Source organism: Camarhynchus parvulus, unplaced genomic scaffold, assembly GCF_901933205.1.
Source record: "Camarhynchus parvulus unplaced genomic scaffold, STF_HiC, whole genome shotgun sequence".
Taxonomy (NCBI): domain Eukaryota; kingdom Metazoa; phylum Chordata; class Aves; order Passeriformes; family Thraupidae; genus Camarhynchus; species Camarhynchus parvulus.
The window spans coordinates 258,780-284,000 of record NW_022148303.1 but is presented as its reverse complement, the minus strand read 5'-3'; the positions used below and the strand labels follow the sequence as shown (position 1 = coordinate 284,000).

The window sequence follows — 25,221 nt, the reverse complement described above, 5'->3', positions numbered from 1 at the left end:
CCAGGACCTGAATGTCAATGGTAAACTTTGTGAGATTGTATACAACAATATATTTGTATACAAATAAAGGAGGAACGGATGAAATTGGCTATTTTTATGGCGTTTGCTGATGCTGTGACATGGAATGCTTTGTCTGTTACTGTGAAAAATACAGTGATTAAGACTGCTGTGTTTTTCAGACACCAGACTATCCACAATCTGCTGGATTGATTGAATGGGTAAAAGGTTTATTCAAAGAGCAGTTGAAAAAAGGAGGAGATGGGAATCTGCCCCCATGGAGAACGCATCTCACAGATGTACTTTATAACTTTACCAAGGGTACAAAGGGCCCCCTGGGAAATGGAAACCCCCTGGATGTGCATGGCTGCACCCAATTTGCAAATACAACTATGAACAGTGATGCTTTAACTTCCTGAGAAATTATTCTGGTCTGATGGCCCTGGACAGGGCCCTCCTAGAGGCTGCAGGGCTGGACCTTCATGCATTATAATTAATTAGGATAAATCAAAAGCAAATGAGAATTATCAATACTGACATAGGAATTCCAATTCCTCCAGGACACTTTGGTTTGATAACTGCTCGCTGGAGCATGGCTTTGAAAAGTGTTCATGTCATGGGAGGAGTTGATGCAGATTATCAAGGAGGAATTAAAGTAATTAATGTAATTAAAGTCACTAAACAATAATGAATAAGGTGTGATTATTCAACCCCATGACAGGGTAGCACAGTTATTGACATTGCAGTTTTAAAAGCAATTGTGAAAAAAGATGCACCTACAAATATCACTCTTGTTGGAGATAAAGGATTTGAATCCATCAGTCCTAATAATGGAGCCAAAGTGTGGGTCCAGAGGCCAAAAGGCCCTCCCAATCCAGCTGAAGGAACAGCTGTGGGGAAAGACAACACTGTTTGAATCCTGAAACCAAAATCACCAAGAAAAGGGGCTAAAATCACCCACACTGTGATCTTAAGGCTTAAGATCCACCCATATGGGTTTAAAGTCATCCAAAGGGACCTAAAATCCCCACTAAAATGCTTGAAATCACTCAGAGAGATCTAAAACCCACCCTAAACCTGCCCAGCTTGGCCTAAAATCACCCAAATGGGCCTAAAATCTCAGGGACTGGGACCAAGACTGGGACCAGAACTGATGCCAGAACCAAGACCAGCACCACTCTGGGACAGGCACAATTACTGGGACCGAAACTGAAACCAGCACCAGAACTGGCACTGGGACAAAGACTGAGACCAAGACTGACACCAGGACTTGCTACGGGAGTGCTTCAGAACCAGGACTGGCACCGGGAGTGCTCCGAGACCAGGACTAGGACTGGAACTGGGACCAGCACTGGCACCAGGACCTCTCTGGGACTGGGACCAGGATGGAGACTGGCAGGAGCACTGCGGGACTGAGACCAAGACTGGCACTGGAATCAGCACCGAGACTGGCAGTGCTCTGGGACTGGGACTGAGGCTGGCACAGGGAGCACTCCAGGACCAAGACTGGCACAGGTACCAGCACTAGAACCAGGACAATTCAGAGACCGAGACTGAGATGGAGACTGAAACCAGAAGCGGCACCAGCACCGAGACTGGCACCGCTCTGGGACTCAAACTGAGACCAGCACAGCTGGTTGAAATTGAGATCAACACCAGGACGGGAATCAGCACTGGGGAGTGCTCCAGGAGCGCTCCGAGACTGAGACCAAGACCGGGACTGAAACTGACACTGGGAGTGCTCCTGGACAGAGACTGAGACCAAAACTGGGAACGGGATTGGCACCGGGATCCCTCCAGGACCTCCGTGTTCACTCTGGAGAGTTTTGGCTATGCTCCCGTGCAGGACTGGGAGGGATCCCTCGGCAGGGTGGGACTGCCTCAGTTCACATTGTTCTGGTGGAGCCATCCCAGTCCATGTGATCCCAGTCCGCATGATCCCAGTCTGTATGGTCCTGCATGGCACACACTCCAAGAGTCTGGAATTCCAGTTCCCCCTGAGGAAAAGGTGTTCCTGCCCTCGAAGGCAGAGCTCTTAAGAAGGGGCCGAAAGCCAAGTAGAGGAAGATCTTACAGTGACATTTCACTGCCAGCCTTCGAAACTTCACCGATCGTTGCTGTAGCTCCTGCATTGGGAATTAAATCAGAGCAGGCAAAGAGAGGCAGGAGAGAAACAGAGCAGGCAAAGAGAGGCAGGAGAGAAAGGAGGACACAAACAAAATCAGCTGTGAAGGTGGCACTCCGGAAACAGAACTGCAACTGACTGAAAATGAATGGGACAGAAATGACTAACTCTGAAAGTTTTATTTACTATCAAACACATCCCACCCACCCAGCCTCACACAATCCCAATCCACCGTTCCAAATTTGGATCCCACTTCTGCCAATCTCCTTCCAACCCCTTCTCACCACAGCGGCTTTGGAATCAAGTGAGTTTGGCACACAATTGAGATTTTTGAGGAGGGAACAAGCAATTTTGAGTTGGGATTGAGCCCTTTTGGGGTACAACTGTATGGTTTTCAGTGGGACTGAGTTGCTATGAGGAGACAGATCGATCCCTCTTGGTTTCTGCAGTGCAAAGAGATGGAGAACACTGCCCAAAATCCTCCCAGAACCCATAAATCCTCAAGATCATGTCCCCAAATCCTAAATTCCCTCTAAAACAACTGTGAAATGGTGGGACTTTAGATATCTTTAATCAGTTTCTTTCTTTTCAAGCCCGTTTTGCCTGTTTTTAAGGGATGAAGATGAATCAGAAGAAAATGAAGGCCAAAACAAAAGGATAACCAGCTAGGTGCCTTCCCAACATGGATCAAAGGGAATGTGGATCACCAGGGCTCTTCCCAACAAGGGTCCTCCAGTGGAGGGTGGAGTTGGAGCAGCACACGAAGCTCTTCCTGAAATCGGGGCACTCACAGGGCTTCACTTACTGGTGGCTCCGTTGGTGCTTGGTCAAGGCTGAGCTCTGTGAGAAGCTCTTCCCACACTGTGGACACTCGTAGGGCCTCTCCCCAGTGTGGATGCACCGATGGGTGATCAGGGAGGAATTGTGCTTGTAGCCCTTCCCACAGTCAGGGCAGTGGAAGGGCCTCTCCTTTGTGTGAATCCGTTGGTGGTTGATGAGGGTGGAATTGTACATGAATCCTTTCCCACAGTCGGGACAGTGGAAGGGCCTCTCCTCTGTGTGAGTCCGACGGTGTATGAGGAGATGTGAGCTGATCCGAAACCCCTTCCCACATTCTGAACACTTGTAGGGCCTCTCCCCAGTGTGGATGTTCTGGTGCTGGACCAGGTTGGCACGCTGGCTGAAGCCCTTCCCACATTCCCCACATTTGTAGGGCCTCTTCCCAGTGTGAATGTTCTGGTGCTGGATCAGGTTGGTGCTCTGTCTGAAGCTCTTCCCACATTCCCCACACTCATAGGGCCGCTCCCCAGTGTGGGTCCTCTGGTGGCGGATCAGATGGGAGCTCCGGCTGAAGCTCATCCCACACTCCCCACACTCGTGAGGCCTCTCCCCAGTGTGGATGCGCTGGTGCCTGACAAGATGGGCGTTCTGCCTGAAGCCCTTCCCGCAGTCGGGGCAGCGGAAGGGCCTCTCCTCTGTGTGTGTGCGCTGGTGCACAAGGAGACTAGAGCTGAGCTGAAACCTCTTCCTGCACTGATCACACTCATAGGGTCTCTCCCCAGTGTGGACCACCTGGTGACGGATGAGGCTACAGCTCCGGCTGAAGCTCTTCCCACATTCCCCACACTCATAGGGTTGTTCTCCAGTGTGGATAATCTGGTGGCGGATCAGGCTGGAGCTGACTCTGAAGCTCTTCCCACATACCCCACACTCATACGGCTGCTCCCCTGTGTGGGTCCGCTGGTGCTGAATCAGGCTGGAGCTCCGGCTGAAGCTCTTCCCACACTCCAAACACTTGTGGGGCTTCTCCCCATCATGAAGCTGCTCATGGACCACCAAGTCCAAGCTCTGGCTCGATCCCTGGCCGCCTTCCCGGCCCAGGGTTGGTCTTTCCTCCTCAGATCCCCATGATCTGCGTTTGCAGCCCCTCCTTGCACGTGATCTCCGGGGCTTTTCTTTCCCCTTCGATTCCTGTGCTGTGGAGCTGCTCAAAATGACGTCTTCCATGAGATTCTGCCACAGGGATTTGTCCTCCCTGGCCTACATCTGCAGCTCTTTCTCTGGGGGAAGAAAGGCAAGGATAGGATGGGATTTGCCTCCGTGGCACAGGGAAGGGCAAGGAGATCCCCCGGTGGGTCCCCAGCAGGACGGTGTCAGCAGCAGGGTTGTCCTGCAGCCAGAGGCCATGCTGGGCTGGGAGATGGAGCAGGAGAGAGTGGGAAAGGGGCAGTGACCTCCTCCTTACCTGCCTGGGTGTTCTGTGGCATCCTCCTTGTCCTTGCACCCTCCTTCTCCATCCAGCCAAGGTGTGGGAATGGGAAATCCTGGTTTGGGGGAAAACAAGGGATAAGCATGTCGAGTTTGAAGGTCCCTCTGCCCAAGTCCATCTCTGGAAGTCACTGGGCATCTGGGGTCCATAGAATCCTCCAGAACACCAAGATTCAGCTCTGAAAAAGCCTCACAGAAGTTCCCCATCTCAGGTCTCTCCCCTTTGGTCTTTGGGGAGCCTGTCCCAGCTGCTTGGGGTCATGCTCATATTGTGGGTCTCCCTTCTCCTTGGTCCCCGTCCTCCTCAGGCTGCTGTGAATCCCAGGAATCCAAAAGGTTCTCCCATCCTCAGTCTCCCCATTTAGGGATGCTGGGGGTTTTTGGGGTCCCAGGATGCCATCTCCCCTTATTCTCTGCTTTGGGGTGCAGTAGCTCCAAGGAGTTCCCCCCTGCCCCTCTCCAGGCTGTTGAAGGTCCTGTGAATAACGGCACTCCCCCTTCTCTGGGCTGCCCACTTTGGGCTCCTGGGGAACGCAGGGCTCTGCTCCTCCAGGCTGCCTCTGCTGGCAGCTGCCACCAGAACCCTCAATGTCCCCAAAAGGGGCCTTTTCCACTCAGCTGTACACTTCCTCATTCTCCAAACATTGCCCCCAAAAAAACCCAACTCACAGAGCCCCCCAGAATATCTGGGCCAAGGTCCCCCTTCCCTGTCACCTGCAGGATGGGGGAGTGATGATCCCACAGGTGCAGGGCTGCAAATTCAGGGAGCACTCAACCTCGTGGTTCCTTCTCCTTTCCTTGATCCTCCTCTTCCACCCACTCCTCCTCTTCCATCCCTCCTCCTCCTCCTCCCTAAGCCCACCTCCTTCTCCTACTTCCATCCCTCCTCCTCCTCCCCCAGGAGCAGCGACACCCTCGGTGCCCCGTTCCTGCAGCCCTCGCAGCCCGCGGCAGGAGCGGGGATGGAGCCGGGACGGCTCGGGATGGGCAGCGCGGGGCTCTCGGCTGCTCCCAGCCGCTGGGGCCAGGGGGAACCCGGCCCGGGGAGAAGGAGAGGCAAACTGGGAAAACTGGGGGCTGCACATCCACACTGGAGCTTGCTGGGGACCCTGGCTGAGGACTGCCAGCCCCTGGGGCTCCTCTCGGGAGATCTGGGAGGGGGGATGCAGAGAGGGCTGGGGGATGCCAGGAGTGGCATCACTGGGAGGAACTATGCTATACTGGGGTAACTGGAATCTTACTGGGGCAACTGGGAATGACTGGGAATTACTACAAGCATGCTGAGAGCTACTGGGGTATACTGGGAGTGTCTGTAACCATACTGAGGTGACTGGAACCACACTGGGAACAACGGGGACCATGCTGGTGAGAATTGGGATGACAATGTGGGCAACTAGGAGGGAATGGGGGTGACTGGGTCTGCACTGGTGGCAACTGGGCATGACTGGGACCATGCTGGGAGGGATTGGGATCATCCACCGCATGACTAGGACTATACTGGGACAACTGGGTGCAACTGGCTTCATACTGGGAGGAACAGGGAGAAACTGGAACCATGCTGGGGGCAACTGGGATCCTACAGGGATCACAGTGGAAGCAGCTGGGCCCATGCTGGAGCAGACTGGGATCATACTGGATCATACTTGCAGCAACTGGGACTGCACTCATGGTGACTGGGAGTAGCTGTGATCAAATGGGATCAGGCTGGAAGCAACTCTGGGCATCTGGGAGTGACTGGGAACATGCTGGGACCAACTGGGTTATACTGGGAGAGACTGAAACGATAGTGGGGGTAAATGGGAGCAACTGGAATCATGCTGAGTGATAATGGCGGGAGGTGTGCCTGTGTCAGGGTCATACTGGGATCATACTGGGAGTAAGTAGAATAGTACTGAGAGTATGTAGGAGTGACTGGGATCCTACTGGAATCAGACTGGGGGTGACTGGAAAGGTGCTTGCCATGACTGGAATCATACTGGAGGTGACTGGGAGCAACTGGGACCACACTAGGAGTTACAGAGAGTCACTCTGGGCATGACTGGCATAATACTGGGAGGATTTAGGAGTCACTGGATGCAACTGGGATCATACTAGCAGTGACTTGGAACCATACTGCTAGTGACTATGGGCACTACTGGGACCACCCTGGGAGCTACTGGGATTATAATGGGTGTGAATGGAACCTGACTGGGGGTTACTGAGAGCTACTGGGCCCATGTTGGGAGGAAATTGTGGACACATTGGGAGCAACTGGGATCAACTGGACTGTACTGGAACCATGCTGAGGGGACTGAGTTCACAACTGGGATCATACTGGAAGCAACTAGGACTACACTTTGGGCAACAAACAAAAACTGGGATCATGCTGGAGGCAACTGGGAATAACTGGAAAAGACTGGGATAATTCTCAGGTAACTAGAGCCTCACTGGGGCAACTTGGAGTGTCTGTAACCATACTAGGGATAACTGGAACAACACTGGGAACAGCAGGGACCATGCTGGGGATGACTTGGACTACTCTACAGAAATTGGAAGTGATTGAATCTACAGTGGGGGACACTGGATGTGACAGGGACCATGCTGAGAGGGACTAGGACTATTGTAGGGGCAACTGGGATCATACTTGTAGGAACTGAGAACAACTGGAACTATGCTGGGGGCAACTGGGATCATATTGAGGGTGACTAGAATCATACTGGGATTGACTAGGAGTGGCTGTGGGCAACTAGAATTGTGCTGAAAGCAACTGGGAGCATGCTGGGGGTGACTGGGATACACTGGGAGAGACAGGGATTCACTGGGATCATACTGGAGGCTACTGGGGTCACTCTGGCATTGACAGGTGTTGGGGACGATGAAACAGGAAAGCCTTATAAATATGATTGCCTGGCAAAAGATTTTAAGAATATGGAAACTATAAGCGAGATTGAAATGAAAGCAAGTTTTGAGATCTCTTAGTTACTGAACAACTGGAAAACAATGATGTGACCGGCTGAAGGTAATGCCCTTTTGATGAAACAAGACCCTCTGCAAGCAAGCAGGTCCAAGGGTCTGAGCAGACCCTGCCAGCTTGGCAGAAGGGGTCCAAAGAGTAATTTTTAGGGTTTAAAATGTAGCACAGTATGGTAATGTAGTGATTCTTACAGTCTGTATGGAAATGCTATAGGATTTGTATCTTCTACTAGATTGGTTAGTGAGAATCAGAATATTCAACACAGAAAATGATTTATTGTATTGTAATGGGAACTTTGCTCTCTTAGCTCTTACTTACTTACTTTTCTATGGTCTTAGCTCTTACTTACTTACTTACTTTTTTATGGTCTTAGCTCTTACTCTTGCCTCTTAGCTCTTACCCCTTTTACTCTCTTATGCTTTTACGCTCCTACCGTCTCATCCTCTCTACCCCTCTCTTCTCTCAGTCCTGTTCCGAGGTGCAGCTGGCAGCTCCCAGCAGGGCCCTGCACCCACGCCCTTTGCAATAAACTGCAAGTTCCACGACCTGGCTTCAGAGATCTCTCATCTCCGTCCGTCCCAATCGTGCTGACCCCCCATCACTCTTACAACAGGGAGCAACTGGGATCACACTGGGGGCAATTGACATCAGACTGGGAGTGACTGGAATTATACTGGGATTAGAGTGCGTGTCATTGGACCCTGATTGGGGGTTATTGGGAACTACCAGGCCCATGCTGGGAGCCAACTGGGGACATAATTAGAAGAACTGGGAGCAAGCAGGATAAAAACGGGGGCAAGTAAACCATGAGGTTCACTGAGGTAACTAGAAGTGCCTGGCAATAACTATGAGAAAGTTCAGGGTACCTGGGATATACTGGAAGTGTCTGACACCATAGAAGTAGTGCCTGGGACAAAACTGGGAGTGGCTGAGAATGCTCTAGAGAACCTGGGATCATGCTGGGGGCAAGTGTGAGTGACTGGGGCCATGCTGGGAGAGATGGGGACCATACTGGAATGACTAGGACTATGCTAGGGGCAACTGGGAGAACTGGGAACACACTAGATGAAAGTGGGAGCAAGTGAGATCTTGCTAGGAGCAAATTGCATCATCATAAGGAATGACTGGGAGTGACTGGGTGTTGAAGATGGCATGCAAGATGTTTTCCATTACCATCCGTATGGTAGATTACCTTTGTCAAGTGGGCAGTTTGCTTTATCTCTCTCTTTGAGTGACCACATTCACACCTCTCTCGAGAGGGGACCTCTGCTGATAACAAACTATTGAATGTCAGTGCATGACTGATAAGAGCTATAACATCCCATTGTGAGATGCTCCACCCAGAGGGAGGAGCCAAGCGCTGCTACCCAGATATAATATGAGATTATGGAACACCAGCATGGCTTTCTCTACGGGATTCCCCAGAGGAACAGCAGTTGCCTCTTCCACTGGATCTTCAGAGAAAGAATACATCCTTCTCTACAGATTCCCCTTGCTCCAACAGAACCACACCTGATACTTCAGGAGGACTGCAGCCACATTTTCAATCGGACTGTCACCAACATCCTCACCCACAGGGTGTCAGGTTGGGTTCTGACTGTCAGTGTTGTTCTGGTGTACTGCATTGCTTTATTTCATCCTTTAATTGTTTTTTTGCTTTTCCCTATTAAAGAACTGTTATTTCCTGCTGCCATATTTTTTTTTGCCTGAGAGCCCCTTAATTTAAAATTTATAGCAATTTGGAGGGGTGGGGAGGGTTTACATTCTCCATTTCAGGAGAGGCTCCTGCCTTCCTTAGCAGACTCCTGTCTTTCCAAACCAAGACACTGGGCTCTTAGTAGGAGTGTTGAGGAAACTGGAAACAGGGGGGAACAACTGGGCTCACAGAGGGAACAGCCACTTCCAGCAGCAGGAACCCCAAACCCCATTCCCAGCTATCCCACCTGCTGGGGTCCTGGCAATCCCAGGGGTCCCCCCCCTTTCAGGGTCCCTGCTTTGGCCTTCTGGGCTCTCCTCTCTCTGGGCTCCCGCTCAGGGAAGCCGCAGCTCTCTCCAGACTCCCCAGAACCGGCGTGCCCCCCCCAGTGCCGCTGCTCCTGTGCAGTCCCCACGTGGCCCCGGCAGAGCTCAGAGGGCCCGGCCGGGAAGCCCAACCCCCACCGCGGGGGGACCCGCATCCCCCCGCCCCCCGCCGGGGCTCTGCTGCCACCCCCACCGGGACCCCCCAGAAACACTTCCCAGGGACCCCCGATGTACCCCCGAGGGGCATGTGCGGGCTCGGCTTTGGAGCCCTGCCAGCTGCAAACATCCCCCCCAAACCCAGGCAGCACCCCCCGGGATATCTGGGGCCAAGCTCCCCCGCCCGGGCACCTGCAGGAGTGTCCCAGGGCGAGTTCAGGAACCGCTAGGGCCAGGTGATTCCCCCCTTGCCTCTTCCTCTGCTGCTTCCTGCTGCTACTCCACCTCTTCCTCCCTCCCTCCTCTTCCTCCTCCCCCTCCCCCATTCCCAAGCCCCGAACTGTGAGGCAAAGGGAGCAGGGTCAAGGGAACACGCGGTCCTAAAAGGGCCCAGTTTGGCCTAAAATCACCCTAAACGGCCTCAAATGCAGCAGAAATCCACCAGGTTTGGCCTAAAATCAGCCAAATGGGATCCAAGTTATCCAATGGGGTCTAAAATCCAACCAAATAGGCCTAAAATTGCCCAAAGTGGTTTGCAACCCACACAAAATGGCCTAAAATCACCCTGAATTTCCGAAATGGGCTTAAAATCCACCCTGAAAGTATCTGGTTTCACCTAAAATGACCCAAATGTGCATAAATCCACCCTAAAATCCACCTAGTTTTTACTAAAATCATCCACAAGGACCTAAAATCACCCAAACATGCCTGAAACCAACACAAGAGGACCAAAAATCACCCCAAAAAGCCTTGGTTCACCCTAAAATTAACCAAGGAAGCCAAAAATCTAACCAAATGGGCCCAAAATCACCAAAGCAAGGGACCTAACATCACTCACACAGGATTAAAATTCACCCAATATGGGCATAAAATCAGCCAAAGGGTCCCAAAATCCACACTAAAACTGCCCAGTTTATCCTAAAATTATCCAAACAGGCCTAAATTCTATACAAATGGGCCTAAAATCATCTCAAGGGATCTAAAATCCACCCTAAAACCAACAAGATTTAGCCTAAAATCATTCAGAGGCCTAAAATCCACACTAAAAGGCTTGAAATCACTCCAAAGGATCTGCAACCCACCCTAAACCTGCCCAGTTTGGCCTAAAATCACCCAAATGGGGTGAAATTGAGGCCAAGACTGGGACTGGCACCAGGATTGCTCTGGGACCAGGACCAGGATTGGAACCTGTATTGCTCTGGGACCAGCACCAGGATCAGCTCCAGGATCAGAACCAGGATTGCTCTGGGATAAGCTCCAGGATTGCTCTGGGACCAGCACCAGGATCGGAACCAGGATCGCTCTGGGATCAGCTCCAGGATTGCTCTGGGACCAGCACCAGGATCGGAACTGGGATCGCTCTGGGATCAGCTCCAGGATCGCTCTGGGATCAGCACCAGGATCGAACTGGGATCGCTCTGGGACCAGCACCAGGATTGGCACCTGTATCTGCTCTGGGATCACTCTGGGATCGGCTCTGGGACCAGCACCAGGATTGGAACCTGTATTGCTCTGGGATCAGCTCCCGGATTGCTCTGGGACCAGCACCAGGACCAGCACCATGATCAGAACCAGGATCGCTCTGGGATCAGCTCCAGGATTGCTCTGGGACCAGCACCAGCATCGGAACCGGTATTGCTCTGGGATCGGAACCAGGATCGCTCTGGGACCAGCACCAGGATCGCCTCCAGGATCAGCTCCGGGACTGCTCTGGGACCAGCACCAGGATCGGAACTGGGATCGCTCTGGGATTGGAACTGGGATCGCTCTGGGACCAGCACCAGGATCGGAACTGGGATCGCTCTGGGACCAGCACCAGGCATCGGGCGCTCTGGGATCAGCTCCAGCATTGCTCTGGGACCAGCACCAGGATCAGAACCAGGATCGCTCTGGGATTGGAACCGGGATCGGGACCGGGATTGCTCTGGGATTGGAACCAGGATCGCTCTGGGACCAGCACCAGGATCAGCTCCAGGATCGGAACCAGGATTGCTCTGGGATTGGCTCTGGGACTGCTCTGGGACCAGCACCAGGATCGGAACCGAGATCGCTCTGGGATTGGAACCGGGATCGCTCTGGGACCAGCACCAGGATTGCGGGACACTCTGGGACCAGCACCAGGAGCTCTGGGACCAGCCGAACTGGGATCGCTCTGGGACCAGCACCAGGATCGAACTGGGATCAGAAACAGGATGCTCTGGCACCAGCACCAGGATTGGAACCGGTATTGCTCTGGGATCAGAACCGGGATCGCTCTGGGATCGGCTCTGGGACTGCTCAGGGAGCTCTGCGTTTGGCTGCAGCCCTGGACGGGACTGAGCTTAGACTGGCGGGGGCCAGGGCTTTTGGGACAGTTTTTGGGGACACTGGGCTTTTCTAAGCTTTGGGGAATTTTGTTGCGAGTTTCAGGGAAATTACTGGGTTTTTTGAAGGTAATTACAGGGTTTTTGGGGAGTTGAGGAATTTTGAGGGGTTTGGATTTTGGGGGATTTTATTGGTGCTTTTGGGGGTTGTTTTCTAGGGGTGTTTGCAGGCTTATTGAAATTTTTGGGGTTTTTTTAATTTTTAGCAGGTTTTACTATAATTTTGTGGGAATTTTGTTGGAGTCTAGAGTTTTTCATGGTTTTATTGAATTTTTTGGGGTTTTGAGAGCATTTTATTGGAATATGGGGGGCATTTAGTGGGATTCTTCGAGGGTTTGGGTTCTTTGGGGATTTTTATTGTTTTTTTGGGGAGATTTTGGTGGATTTTTGTGGGGCTTTTTGGGTGTTGGCAGGATTTCTTTGGATCTTGGGGGGATTTTGTGGGACGTTTTGTGGTTTTGGAAATATTTTTGGGGGGATTTGTGGGGTTTAATTGGAATTTTGAGGGGTTGGTTGGTATTTCAAGAGATTGTGTGGGCTTTTACTGAAATTCTAGGATGCTCTAATGGGATTTTGTGAGATTTAATTGGGATTTTGTGGGTTTTATTGGGACTTTTGGGGGTTTTAAGGAGATTTTGGTGCCTCTCAGCCCTTCCCCACACCCAGGGACAACCATAAAGCCCCCCAACCCTGAGGCCCCCCCAAACTTCCACTAAAAACAAAATCCTCTAGAAATGCCAATAAATGCCTCAAAAACATCGAGAGAATCCCTCAAAATCCCAGTAAAACCCAGCAAAATTTAAAAAAAATCTCCCCAAAATTTCTATAAACCCCCCGAAACCGCAATACAATCCCCCAAAATCTAAAACCCCCCAAACCCACAAAACCCCCCAAAACCCAATAATTCTCTCCAAAACCCCACTAATTCCTCCTAAACTCTCAATAAAATCCCCCAAAGCCCAAAAAAGGCCCCCCAAAATGCCCAAAAATCCCCACAAAATCCCCCAGACTCACGGAGGCTGTCTTGGATCAGGGGGGCACTGGCCGGTGGAACAGGAGCCTCTTCAGGGGGCCCTTGAAGCTTTTTGGGGAGGGGAAACAATGGGAGACCTGCACAAAACCGGGGATTGGGAGCCCCTGTTGTGCCCCCTCCCCCTGAAACCCCCAGACCCTGATTCAGGGGGGGGGCTGGGACCCCCTGGGACTCCCAAATCTCCCCCAGGACCCCCTACAGGAACCCCAAACCCTTCCAAAGACCCCCCCAAGGTTGGCCCAGGACCACCTTGGAGCCCTAACCCCCTCCAGGTCCCCCATACCCCCAGAAATCCCTGAGACCCCCAGGACCACCCTGAGAGCCCCCAGACCCCAATCAGGCCCAGCCCAGGATGTCCCCTGAGACCCCCCCCAGAGCCTTCCTAAGACCCCTCTCCAAAGCCTTCCCCCCGACCCCTCCCCAATCCCCCTCAGGGAACACCCGCAGATCCCCCAGACCCCTCCCAAAACCAACCCAGGACCCCCCAAGCCCCCCAAACCCCTCACACAACACCCCAAGACCCCCCAGACCCTCCCAAGACCTTCCTACGACCCCTCCCCCAAAACCCCCCCAAGACCTTCCCACAACCCCCCTCAAGACCCCTGTTAGGACCCATCCACACCCTCCCAGATCCCCACCCCCCCACCAATGCCCCCAGGACCCCTCCCAAGAGTCTCCGTGACACCTCCAGGACCCCTCAGGATCCCTCCGCCAAATACCCCTCCCCAGACCCCCAAGACCCCACCCAGGACCCCAAGAACCCCCCCAAGAACCTCCCACAATTCCCTCTTAGGACCCTCAGCCCCTCCCCCCCCAATCTCCCATCCCCCACGGCCCCGCCCCTCCTCCACCTGTCCGGGCCGCCTCAGCAGCCCCAGGATCCCTCGCTCCTCTCCCAGCGCCTCCCGCAGCACCCGCCCGAGCCCGGGAACGGGGGCGGAGCCGGCGGCGGAACAGGCGGCGGAGGCGGAGACGGGAGAGCCCGCTTCATGCAGGCCCCGGGGTCAGAGGGCACCACTTCCGGCTCGCCTCTAATTGGCTGGAGCGGCGTGGGGGAGGCGGGCGTTGTGAGGTAAGCCGCACGATGACTGGTTGGTTCGGGGAGACCCGCGCCGCTATTGGTTGGAAGGGGCCCGCGCCGCTATTGGTTGGAACCGCGCCGCTATTGGTTGGAAGGGGCCCGCGCACGCGGCGGACGCGGCGGCAGCGGCGGCAGCAGCAGCAATAGCAGCAATAGCAGCAATAGCAGCAATAGCAGCAATAGCAGCAATAGCAGCAATAGCAGCAATAGCAGCAATAGCAGTAGTAGTGGTGGCAGCCGAGGAGGGAGCTGAGGTGGGGTATGAGGGGAATGCAGTGGTCTTAGATGGCTTTGGGGGGAAATGGGTGGGGGTTGAGGCGGGTCTGAGGGGAAGTGGGGGGTCTGAGGTCGCTGCGGGGCGGATTTGGGGGAAATTGGGCGGGTCTGAGGGATTTTTGCGGGGTCTGAGGGATAATTAGGGGGGATGTGAGGTTGGTCCGGGCGGGAAACTGGAGGGAAAAGACGGGTATCTGAGGTGGGTCGGGAATGCGTTTGGGGGCAGTTGGGGTTGTTTGAGGGGCTTTTGTGCGGTGTGAGGTGGATCTGGAGCGAACGTGAAGGGAATTGGGAAGGTTTGAGGGGGATTTGAGAGGAACTGGGGGCTTTTGAGGTGGGTGTAGGGGAATTGAGTGGTCCAAGGCGGTTTTGGGGAGCATTGGGTGGTTTGAGGAGTTTTTGCGGGGTCTGAGGTGGATTTGGGGGGAAATGTGGGGGGACTCTGAGGTTAGCCTGGGCGGAAATCGGGAGATCTGAAGTTGGTTGGGGGTGTGAGGTGAGTCTGAGGAGAAATGGGGGATTTTGGAGTGGGGATTAAGGGGAAAATAGGGGGATCTGAGGTCGGTTTGGGGGGAATGAGGGAGTCTGAGGGGGCTTTGGGGAATCTTGAGGGGTTTGGGGAGGAACTTGAGAGGGTCTGGAGGGTTCTCAGGTGGGTTTGGGTCTGAGGGGGATTTGGAGCATCTGGGGGGTTCTGAGGTGAGTCGGGGGGTAATTTGGGGGCTATCTCAGGTGGGTTTGAGGAGGTTTTGGAGAGTCTCAGGTGAGTCTGGGGTCAATTTTGGGGGGAACTGGGTGGGTCTGTGGATAATTTGGGGGGGACTAGGTGGGTCTGGGCTGGATTTGGGGGTCTGGGGGCACCTAAAGGGGGTCCCAGGGGGTGAAGGGGTCACAGCCCTCCCAGATGCCCCCTAAAGCCCTCCTGTCCCCACAGAGGAGTCCTGGCCATGGCAGTGCAGGAGCCCCGGCCCAACCACACCATCTACATCAACAACCTGAACGAGAAGATCAAGAAGGATGGTGAGGGAGGGCTGGGGGGGTCTGAGAGTGTCTGTGAGTGTCACCAGGGGTTCAGGCTGTCCCTTGTGCGTCCCCATGTCTGTCACTGTGCTGTCCCCATGTCTGTCACTGTGATGTCCCCATGTCTGTCACTGTGCTGTCCCCATTGTCACCGTACTGTCACTCTGTCCCCAGAGCTGAAGAAGTCCCTCTACGCCATTTTCTCGCAGTTTGGGCAGATTTTGGACATTTTGGTGTCGCGCAGTCTCCGCATGCGGGGCCAGGCCTTTGTCATCTTCAAGGAGATGAGCAGCGCCACCAATGCCCTGCGCTCCATGCAGGGCTTCCCCTTCTACGACAAACCCATGGTGAGACAGAGATTGGGGGAAAATTCTGACATTTTGGGGAAAAAACTAGAATTCTAGGGAAAAGCCACCAAAATCTGACCTCAAATATCCCCAAAATCTAACTTATAATCCTTCCAAATTCACCCTGAGCACCCCAAAATTTCCTCTTCTATGATACACCCATGGTGAAACAGAAATTCTGTGGAAAAACACTGGAATCTTGGGAACAAATCCTGGTGTTTTGGGAAAAAAACTGAATTCCTGTGAAAAAAAAACAAATCCAGCTGGAAATCTACAGAAAGTCCCCTGGGAACACCCTCAAATCACACTAGGAATCAAAGCTTCCCCTTCTATGACAAGCCCACAGTGGGACAGAAACTTGATGAAAAAATCTGACATTGTGGGGAAAAAAACGCCAGAATCTGGCCTCAAGTATCCCCAAAATCCAACCTGTAATCCTCCAAATTCACCCTGAACACCCTAAGGCTTCCCCTTCTACAACAACTCCATGTTGATAACCCAAACCTGAGGGAAAATTGTGACATTTTGGGCAGAAAGCTGACATTTTAGGGAAAAAATCCTGGAAGTCTGTGGAAAATCCTTAATTCCTGGGGGGGAAAACCCCAAAATGCAGCATCAAATATCCCCAAAATTCAACCAGGACCACCCCAAATCTACCCATTTTATGACAACTTTATGGTGAGAGACAAATTCTGGGGGAAAATGCTCGAATTGTGGGAAAAATCTGCAGATCTTGGGGAAAAAAGCTGAATTCTTGGGGGGAAAAAAATTAAATCCAGCCTCAAATATCACCAAAATCCAGCCAGGACCTGCCCCAAAGCTTCCTCTGCTACGGCCAAACCCAGTGAGAACCAAATCCTGGGAGAAACCCCACAATTCCTGGAAAACCCCTGAAATCTAGCCAGGAATTCCCAAAGCTTTCCCTTCTGTGGCAAACCCTTGGTGAAACTGCAAATTCAACTTGGAAGCCCCAAAAATCTGTTGGAAACCCCCAAATCCCTCTTGGAGCTCCTCCAAAATCTCTCTGAATTCCCCTGAATTCCTTAGAAACTCCCAAATCCCTCCTAAATGTTTCTGAATGCCTTCAAAATCCCTCAGAAATTCCTAGATCCCTGCTAGGACTTCTTAAAATACTCCTGAATTCCTCTTGGAGCTCCCCCAAATGCCATCTGAAAATCCCCAAATCCTTTCTGGAACCTTTCCCAAATCCCTCACAACCCCTGAAAATTCCTTGGAAAACCCCCAAATCCCCCCCTGAATCCTCCTCAAATTCCCCAAAATTTCTTCTTGAAATTCCCTAAAACCCCTCAGAATCCCCCAAAATCCCTCAGTAACTCCCTGAATCCCTCCTTGAATCTCTCCCAAATCCCTCAGAATCCTTGAAAATCCCTCAGAAAACCCCAAAATCCCCCCCTTGGAAATCCCCAAATCCCTGTTGGAACCTCCCAAATTCCTCTGAATTCTCCCAAAATTCCTTCTTGAACTTCCCAAAATTCCTCAAAAATGTCCCTAATTGCTCTTGGAACTCCCCCAGATCCTGTCTGGAACCTCCCCAAATCCCATAGAATCCCTGAAAATCCCATGGAAAACCCCAGGGTCCCTCTTGGAACTCCCCCAAATCCCCTCTAAATTCCCCCAAATTCCTCTGAAATTTGCAAAACTTTTTCTAGGACTTCCCAGAGTTCCTTGAAAAACCCAAAATCTTTCTTGGAACTCCCCCAAATCCTTGAGAAAGTCTCAAATCCCTCAGAGAGCCCCAAGTCCTCCCCAGATCCCCCCAAAATCCTTGGGAACAACGCCAAATCCCCCTGGACTGATCCCAAATCTTCTAGAACCACCCCAAAATCCCATGGAACAACTCCAAATCCTCTTTGGAACCTCCAAAAATCCCTTGGAAAGCCCCAAATCTGAGCACCCCTGGGAAAAGCCCCAAATCCCTCCCAGAGATGCCCCGAATGCTCTGAAATCCCCCAAACGTCCCAATCCCGGACATGTGCCGTCCCAGCGGATCCAGTACGCCAAGACGGACTCGGACATCATCGCCAAGATGAAGGGAACGTTCGTGGAGCGGGAGCGCGATCGAGACCGGGAGCGCAAACGGGACAAGCGCAAAGCCAAGGGGGGAGAGGCCCCTGGCCCCAAAAAGAGCGGGGCCGGAGCGCAGGGGGCAGCACAGGGGGCAGTGCCCGTGAGTGCCAGGGGATTGTTTGATCGGACTGGGGTCATATTTGTGGGATTTGGGGTTGTTCGTGGGATTTGGGGTCATTCGTGGGATCTGTGGGATGGTTTTATGGGATTTGGGATCATTTATGGGATGGGGGGGTCATTTGTGGGATTTTGGGATCAGAATCAGGGCGCAGGGGGTGGTGCCTGTGAGTGCCAGGAGATTTATGGGATCATTTATGGGATTTGAGGTAATTTGTGGATTTTGTGATTGTTGCACAAGGGTCAGTGCCCATGAGTGCCAGGGGATTTATGGGATTGTTTTATGGGCTTTGGGGTCTTTTATGGGATTTGGGTCATTCATGGGATTTGGGGTCATTTATGGGATTTTGAGATCAGAATCAGGGCACAAGGGGCGGTGCCAGTGGGTGCCAGGAGATTTATAAGATCATTTATGGGATTTGGGGTCATTGATAGGATTTGGGTTTGGGAACGGGGTACAGAAGGCAGTGCTCGTGAGTGCAAGGGGGATTTGGGATGGCTTTAGGGGATTTTGGGATTGTTTTATGTGATTTGGGATTGTTCCCAGGGCATTTGGGATCACTGCAGGGGGTTTGGGGTTGTTTAATGGGACTTTGGGATCATTTTGGGGGTGGTTCCAGGGGATTTGGGATCATTCCATTGGATTTTGGGGTGGATTCATGGGATTTGGGATTGAGGCACAGGGGACAGTGCCTGTGAGTGCCAGGAATTTGGGATCGGTTTAGGGGATTTTTGGGATCAGTCCTGGGAGATTTGGAGATGTTTGGGTGGGGATTGGGGATCATTCCTGGGGGATTTGGAATCAGTTTATGGGAATTTGGGTCATTTCTGGGGAATTTTGGGGATGTTTTGGGGGATTTGTGGATGGTCCAGGACGATTTGGGGTCATTTTATGGGATTTTTGGGGATTGTTCTTAGGAGATTTGGCATTGTTTAATAGGGTTTTGGGCTCATTCCAGGGGGTTTGGGGAAAGATTCAGGGAGATTTTAGGATTGTTCCAGAGGATTTGGGGGGGATTTTGGGTAATTTGGGATCATTCTGGGGGATTCTGGGATCATTCCATGGGATTTGGGATTGTTCCTGGGCATTTTAGGAGGGCATGGGGGGATTTGGATGGGATTTGGGGGAAATTTGAGTTATTTGGGTTCTTTCTGTGGCTTTGGGGTTATTTGGGATAATTTTGAGGTGGTTTGGTGTAATTTTGGGATAATTTGGGGTAATTTTGGGGTTACTTGGTGTAATTTTGAGGTTGTTTGGTGTAAGTTTGGGATAATTTGGGGTAATTTTTCATAGTTTTGGGAACTATTGGGGGTTTTGGGGTCGTGTGTCTGTAGGGTAATTCAGGGATAATTCTGTGTGGATTTGGCATAATTCTACATTGATTTGGTATTCTCACTGTACTTTTGGGATAACTTTGGGATTCTGTCTGTGCCTTTGGAATGATTTGGGGTCTCTCCTCAGGGAGTGTGTTTGGGATAACTTTGGGATTGTGTCTGTGCCTTTGGGATGTATTGGGATCTCTCCTCAGGGAGTGTGTTTGGGATAACTTTGGGATTCTGTCTGTGCCTTTGGAATGATTTGGGATGTGTTGGGGTCTCTCCTCAGGGGATATGTTTGGGATAACTTTGGGATTCTGTGTGTGCCTTTGGGATGTATTGGGATGTATTGGGGTCTCTCCCCAGGGGATGTGTTTGGGATAACTTTGGGATTCTGTGTGTGCCTTTGGAATGATTTGGGATGTGTTGGGGTCTCTCCTCAGGGGATGCCACCACTGGCGCAGCCGCCCCGGATGCTGCCACACCTGGGGGGACAACCGCCTTACATCCCCCCCCCGGGCATGATTCCAGCCCCAGGAATGGCCCCGAATCCCGGAATTCCCCCAGGAATGGCCCCACAGCCTGGAATGGCGCCGATCCCTACCCCACAGCCCGTGAGTGACCCCAGAACCTGAGTGATTTAGAGGACTTGTGGGATTTTTGGGATAGATTTTGTGGGATTTTGAGGGAATTTTTGGTGAGGATTTTTTGTGTGGAATTCCTGAGATTTTTGGTAGGATTGAGGGGATGTGGGGGCATTTTTTGGTGGATTTGCGAGGGTTTTGGTGGGATTTTGATGCGGATTTTTTGAATGGATTTGCAGTGGATTTTGTGGCTTTTGGGGCAATTTTTGTGCAATATTTTAAGGGGATATTTTGGACGATTTAGAGGGATTTTTTGGGTGGATTTTGTGTAATTTGGGGATTTTGGGGGGGATTTTTGTGCAGATTTTTCTGCATGGATTCTGTGAGATTTTAATGGAGATTTGGTGGGACTTTGAAGATTTTTTCCGTGGGATTTAGGGGGATTTTGGGGGGGATTTTTGGGGGGATTTTTGTGGGATTTTTTGGGGGATTTTGAGGGATTTCTGTAGGCTTTGACGCACTTTTTGTGAGGATTTTTGGCATGAATTTTGTGGTCGTTTGGGTGGAATTTTGGTGAATTTTTGGTCAGATTTGGAGAGATTTTTTGGGGGATTGTTTAAAGAGATTTTTGGGGGGGTTTTAGTGGGATATTGCACAGATTTTTATGGGTTTTTTTCCAGGATTTTGGTGTGATTTTTGGGCAGATTTTTTTAGTGTGTATACAGTGTGACTTTAGGTAGATTTTGGGCCTGATTTGGGGCAGATTTGGTGCTGATTTTGGGGGTTTTTCTCTCATTCCCCACAGCTGTCGGAAAACCCCCCGAACCACATCCTGTTCCTGACCAACCTCCCTGAGGAGACCAACGAGCTGATGCTCTCCATGCTCTTCAACCAGTGAGACCTCGGGCAATTCCGGGAATTCTGGGCAGGGTTTGGGGGATTCTGGGGCTTGGAGGGGGTGGAGAGAGGTGAGGAGGGCTTTGGGCTGGATTTTTTTTGGAAAATATCAGGATTTCAAGAGGGAAGTTCTGGATTTTTTGGGCGGGAATTTCTGGGTTTTTGGAGGAACGTTTCCAGATTTTTTTGAGGAATATTTTTTGGTTTTTTAGGGGAGTTGGATTTCTGGGTTTATTTGGGAATGGCTTTGGAGTTTTTGGGGGAAGTTCCACGATTTTTGGGAATGCTTCAGGATTTTTTTTGGAGAAACTTTCTAGACTGGGGGGGATAGGTTTATGAGTTTTTGGAAGAACATTTTTCTGGTTTTTGTAAGAAAGTTTCTAGATTCTGAGGAATGTTTCCAGATATTTGGGGTAACATTTGTGGATTTTGGGAGGAAGTTCCTTGATTTTGGGGAATATTTCAGGATTTTCTGTGGGGAAAGCTTCTGGCTTTTTGGGGGGACAGTTATGGATTTTTTGGGGAAAGATCCTCAATTTTTGAGTTTATTGGGGTTTTTGGAGGGATGTTTCTGGACTTTTTGAGGACCATTTCTCGATTTTTGGGGGAAATGTTTCTAGATGTTTTGGGGGATGCTCCTGGATTTTTTTTGGAGAACACATCTGGATTTTTGGCAATTTTTCTGGATTTTTTCAGGGAGGTTTGGGGGAGGGGGGGAATGTTTCTGGATTTTTAGGGAGGTTGGATTTTGGAGGTTTTGAACAATTTTGAGAGGGTTTTTGTGGGATCTTGGAGGTGAATTTTTGGGGGTTGGATTTTGGAGGAATGTTTCTGGACTTGGTGGAATTTTTCAGGATCTTCTGGGATATTTCTGGATTTTGAGGGGTGTTGGGTTGTTGAAGTTTTGGGGATTTTGAGAATGTTTAAGTGGGATTTGGAGTTGTATTTTTGATTGTTGGGATGTTGGATTTTTGGAAATGTTTTGGAATTTTTGGGGTTGTTGGATTTTTGGGGAGCTGAACATTGAAAGATTTTCAGAGCATTTCCCTGGAATTTTGGGGAAATCTTGCAGGATTTTCGGGGTTCTTGGGGATATTTTGCGATTTTGAGGGACATTCTGAGATTCACAAACCATTTTGAGAGCGTTTCAGTCGGATTTTGGGGGTAATTTCTCAATACTGGGGGTTTTCCCAAACTCGGGCTCTCCCCCTTGGATTTCTTGGGGATTTCCCCAAATTCTCAGCTCCTCCTGACCCCAAGCCCCCATCCCAAATTCCCAGGCATTGGGAATCCAGGAGCTCCCTCGGGGCATTTGGAGACATTCCTGGAATTTGGGGGAATTTGGGATTTTTTGGGTATTTTGAGAGGAGTCAGGTGAGGGATGTGTTGGATTTCTGGGAGAATGTTTCTGGATTTTTTTGGAGGGAGATGTTTCCAGACTTTGGGGAATGTTTATGGAGTTGGATTTCTGGCTTTTGGGGAGCGTTGCTGGATATTTTTGGGGATATTTCTGGATATGTGGTGCAGTTGGATTTCTGGATCTTTTGAGGGGGAAAAGTCTGGAATTTGAGGGGAAATTCTGGATATTTGGGGAACATTTCTGGACTTTTATGGGGAGTTGGATTTCTTGAACTTTTTTTGAAGTGTTTCTGGATTTTGGGGAGGTGTAGCCAGATCTTTTTGGGAATGTTTCCAAGTTTTTTGGGTGGAACGCGTCTGGATTTTTGGGGGAAATTTTTAGGTTCTCGGTTTTTTGGGGGAATATTTCTGGGTTTTTGAGAGAAGTTTCTGGATTTTTTGGGGAACATGGCTGGATATTTTGGAATTATGCTGGATTTCTAAGAGAGGCTGTTTCAGGGTTTTTCGGGGGGGATGCTTCTGGATTTTTGGGGGGTACATTTCTGGATTTTTTTGGGGAACATTTCTGAATTTTTGGGGGACCATTTCTGGAATATTTTTGCGGGACCTTCCCAGATTTTTGGGGAACCTTCCTGGGTTTCTGGGGGAGCGTTCCCAAGATTCTAGGGAACATTCCGTGGCTTCTGGGGGAACATTGCCAGATTTTTTGGGGAACATTCCCAGGTTTCTGGGAGAACGGTCCCAGGTTTTTTCAGGCTTTCCTGACCCCGTTCCCCATCCCAGGTTCCCAGGGTTCAAGGAGGTGCGCCTGGTGCCCGGGCGCCACGACATCGCCTTCGTGGAGTTCGACACAGAGGTGCAGGCGGGTGCTGCCCGTGAGGCCCTGCAGGGTTTCAAGATCACCCAGAGCAACGCCATGAAGATCTCTTTCGCCAAAAAGTGACCCAAAACACCCCAAACCTCACCAAAATACCCCTAAATCCCCCCAAAAAAGGGCCTGAAATACCCCAAGATCCAAAAACGCCTCAAAACCGCCCCTAAATACCCAAAACCTGCCCCAAAACACCCCAAAATCCCATAGAAACACCTTAAAATCCTTCCAAGCCACCCCAAAGCCCCATAGAAACACCGTAAAATCCCTCAAAACCACCCCAGAACACCCTAAATCCCATAAAACTGCTCCCAAATCTGAGAAAAATACTCCAAAATCCCAGAAAACTGCCCCAGAAAAAGTCCTGGCCCTGTCCCAAACCCCACACACACCCCCGCTCCCCCAGGTAAGTTCAGCTTGGCCCAAATCTTCCTTTTTTTCACCCAAATCCTCCTTTTTCCACCTCAAATTATTTTTTTTCCAGCCCAAATCCTTTGTGGGTCTCCAAATCTCTTTTCCCATCCCAAAATCTCCCTTTTCCACCTCAATTCCCCACCCCAAATCCTGTTTTTTTAAACCCAAATCCTTTGTGCATCCCAAATCTACTTTATCTACCCCAAATAACCCTTTTCCACCCCAAATCCTTCCCTGCCCACCTTAAATCCCCTTTTCCCACCCAAAATCTCCTTTTTTAACCCCAAATCCTCTTTTCCCACCCCAAGTGCTTCCCTGCCCACCCTAAATTGTCTTTTTCCACCCAAAATCTTTCCCCATCCTAAATCCCTCAATTCCCACCCCAATCCCCCTTTTCCCCTCCCCACCCTAAATCCCCCTTCCCCCACTCAAAATCCCTTTTTTACTCCAAAATCTCCTTTTTTCATCTTAAATCCTTCTTTTTCCACCCCAAATCCCCTTTTTCCATCCCAAAATCCTTTTCCATCCCAATATTCTCTTTTCCCACCCAAATCTCCTTTTTTCCCTCCCAAGTCCTTATTTGTGCATCCCAAATCCTCCCTCTTTCACCCCAAAATCTCCTTTATCCATCTTAAATGCTATTCTTTCCTCCCTAAATCTTCTCACCCCAAATCCTTCTTCTTTCACCCCAAATCCCCTTCCTCCACCCTGGATCCCCACCCCAAATCCACTTTCTCAGCCCCCCTGGGGCTTTTGGGGTTCCCAAGGAGTTTTTGGGGTTCTTCCCAGCATTGTACCCAGGGTCTCTCTGCAGACATTGCACCTGGAGCTGCCCCCACCCCATATAAGCCCAAATCCCCTTTTCCCACTCCCCCACATGTTTCTGGGGTTCCCAAGGGGGCTTTGGGGTCTTTCCCAGCATTGTACCCAGGGTCTCTCTGCAGACATTGCACCTGGAGCCTTCCACAATAAACCTCACTGTGCCCCCCAGGGCTGGACTGGTTTTGGGGGAATGTTGGGGACTGGGGGGTGCGTGACCCCCCAGACTTCAGCGACTGGGGGGATTTGATCCTGAAATTTGGGGGTTGGGGCATTTGACAGCCCAGGGTTTGGGGTTTGGGGGTATTTGACCAGGATTTGGGATTTTGGGGGGTTTTGACCCCGGGATTTGGGGATTAGGGGATTGGACCCCAGATTTTGGGGATGAGGAGGGTTGGACACCCCATATATTTCAAACCCCAGGAGTTGGGAAATGGGAGTTTTAACCCCAAACTTTGGAGATTGAGGGTGTTTGACGGCTTAGGATTTGGAGATATTTGACCTCAGACTTTAGGAATTGGGGATGGTGGACACCCCAGATGTTTTAAACCTCAGGATTTTGGGCCATGGGGATTCAACCCCAACATTTGGGAATTGGGGAGTGTTTGACATCCTGGGATTTGGGGGTTTGATTCTAAAATTTGGGTTTCAGGGTGGAGGGGGGAGGTTGACATCCCAGAGTTTGGGTTTAGGGATGTTTGACCTCCCCCCCAGTGTTGGAACACCCAGGATTTGGCATGTTTGACCCCAGGATTTGGGGTGTTTGACCCCCTCAGGTTTGTGGTCAGGGTTGAGATTGGAGCTGTTCACTGGAAAGTGACGGGATCAGGAAGGGGAGGCACCTCAACCCAATAATGGTCCCCGACCCTGGGGAGAGACCTCGTCCTGATCCCGGAATGGACTCATCCCCATTCCTAGACCCTGCCCCACTTACGGATCCCTTCCCCACTCCTAGACCCCTCCCCAGTACCAGATCCTCCCCGATTCCCAGACCCTTCCCCACTCCTAAACCCCTCCGTGTCACGATCCCCTCGTACAAACAGGGGTGGTGAGGTTCGTTAACTGATCTCGGAGTGCAAAACACAACACGGAAAGGGGATTGCAGTATCAATCA

At 51.1% G+C, this 25,221-nt stretch overlaps 2 protein-coding genes across 2 annotated transcripts; one reads left to right on the top strand and one right to left on the bottom strand.

The window, feature by feature from the left end:
* Nucleotides 1-6: 6 nt before the first annotated feature.
* On the bottom strand, nt 7-13,906 carry LOC115916494 (zinc finger protein 551-like). The gene is made up of 5 exons (XM_030970229.1): nt 13,769-13,906; nt 12,899-12,965; nt 4,368-4,446; nt 2,928-4,182; nt 7-2,123 (listed from the first exon to the last, which is right to left on the bottom strand). The coding sequence occupies exons 4-5, from the start codon at nt 4,127-4,129 to the stop codon at nt 2,102-2,104; spliced, it is 1,224 nt and encodes a 407-aa protein (XP_030826089.1). The 5' UTR covers nt 4,130-4,182; nt 4,368-4,446; nt 12,899-12,965; nt 13,769-13,906; the 3' UTR covers nt 7-2,101.
* A 205-nt stretch (nt 13,907-14,111) lies between these two features.
* SNRPA (small nuclear ribonucleoprotein polypeptide A) lies at nt 14,112-24,272 on the top strand. The gene is made up of 7 exons (XM_030970232.1): nt 14,112-14,252; nt 15,209-15,294; nt 15,469-15,641; nt 17,647-17,829; nt 19,607-19,777; nt 20,553-20,641; nt 22,787-24,272. The coding sequence occupies exons 2-7, from the start codon at nt 15,222-15,224 to the stop codon at nt 22,944-22,946; spliced, it is 849 nt and encodes a 282-aa protein (XP_030826092.1). The 5' UTR covers nt 14,112-14,252; nt 15,209-15,221; the 3' UTR covers nt 22,947-24,272.
* The last annotated feature ends 949 nt before the right edge of the window (nt 24,273-25,221 follow it).

Excerpts from the sequence above, each read along its gene's own strand:
- LOC115916494 (XM_030970229.1), bottom strand. The coding sequence starts at position 4,129 with ATGGAAGACGTCATTTTGAGCAGCTCCACAGCACAGGAATCGAAGGGG. Across the intron at positions 2,124-2,927 it reads AAGCACCAACGGAGCCACCA|GAGCTACAGCAACGATCGGT; the intron begins GTAAGTGAAGCC and ends TTCCCAATGCAG.
- SNRPA (XM_030970232.1), top strand. The coding sequence starts at position 15,222 with ATGGCAGTGCAGGAGCCCCGGCCCAACCACACCATCTACATCAACAAC. Across the intron at positions 15,642-17,646 it reads CCTTCTACGACAAACCCATG|CGGATCCAGTACGCCAAGAC; the intron begins GTGAGACAGAGA and ends GTGCCGTCCCAG. Across the intron at positions 19,778-20,552 it reads CGATCCCTACCCCACAGCCC|CTGTCGGAAAACCCCCCGAA; the intron begins GTGAGTGACCCC and ends CATTCCCCACAG.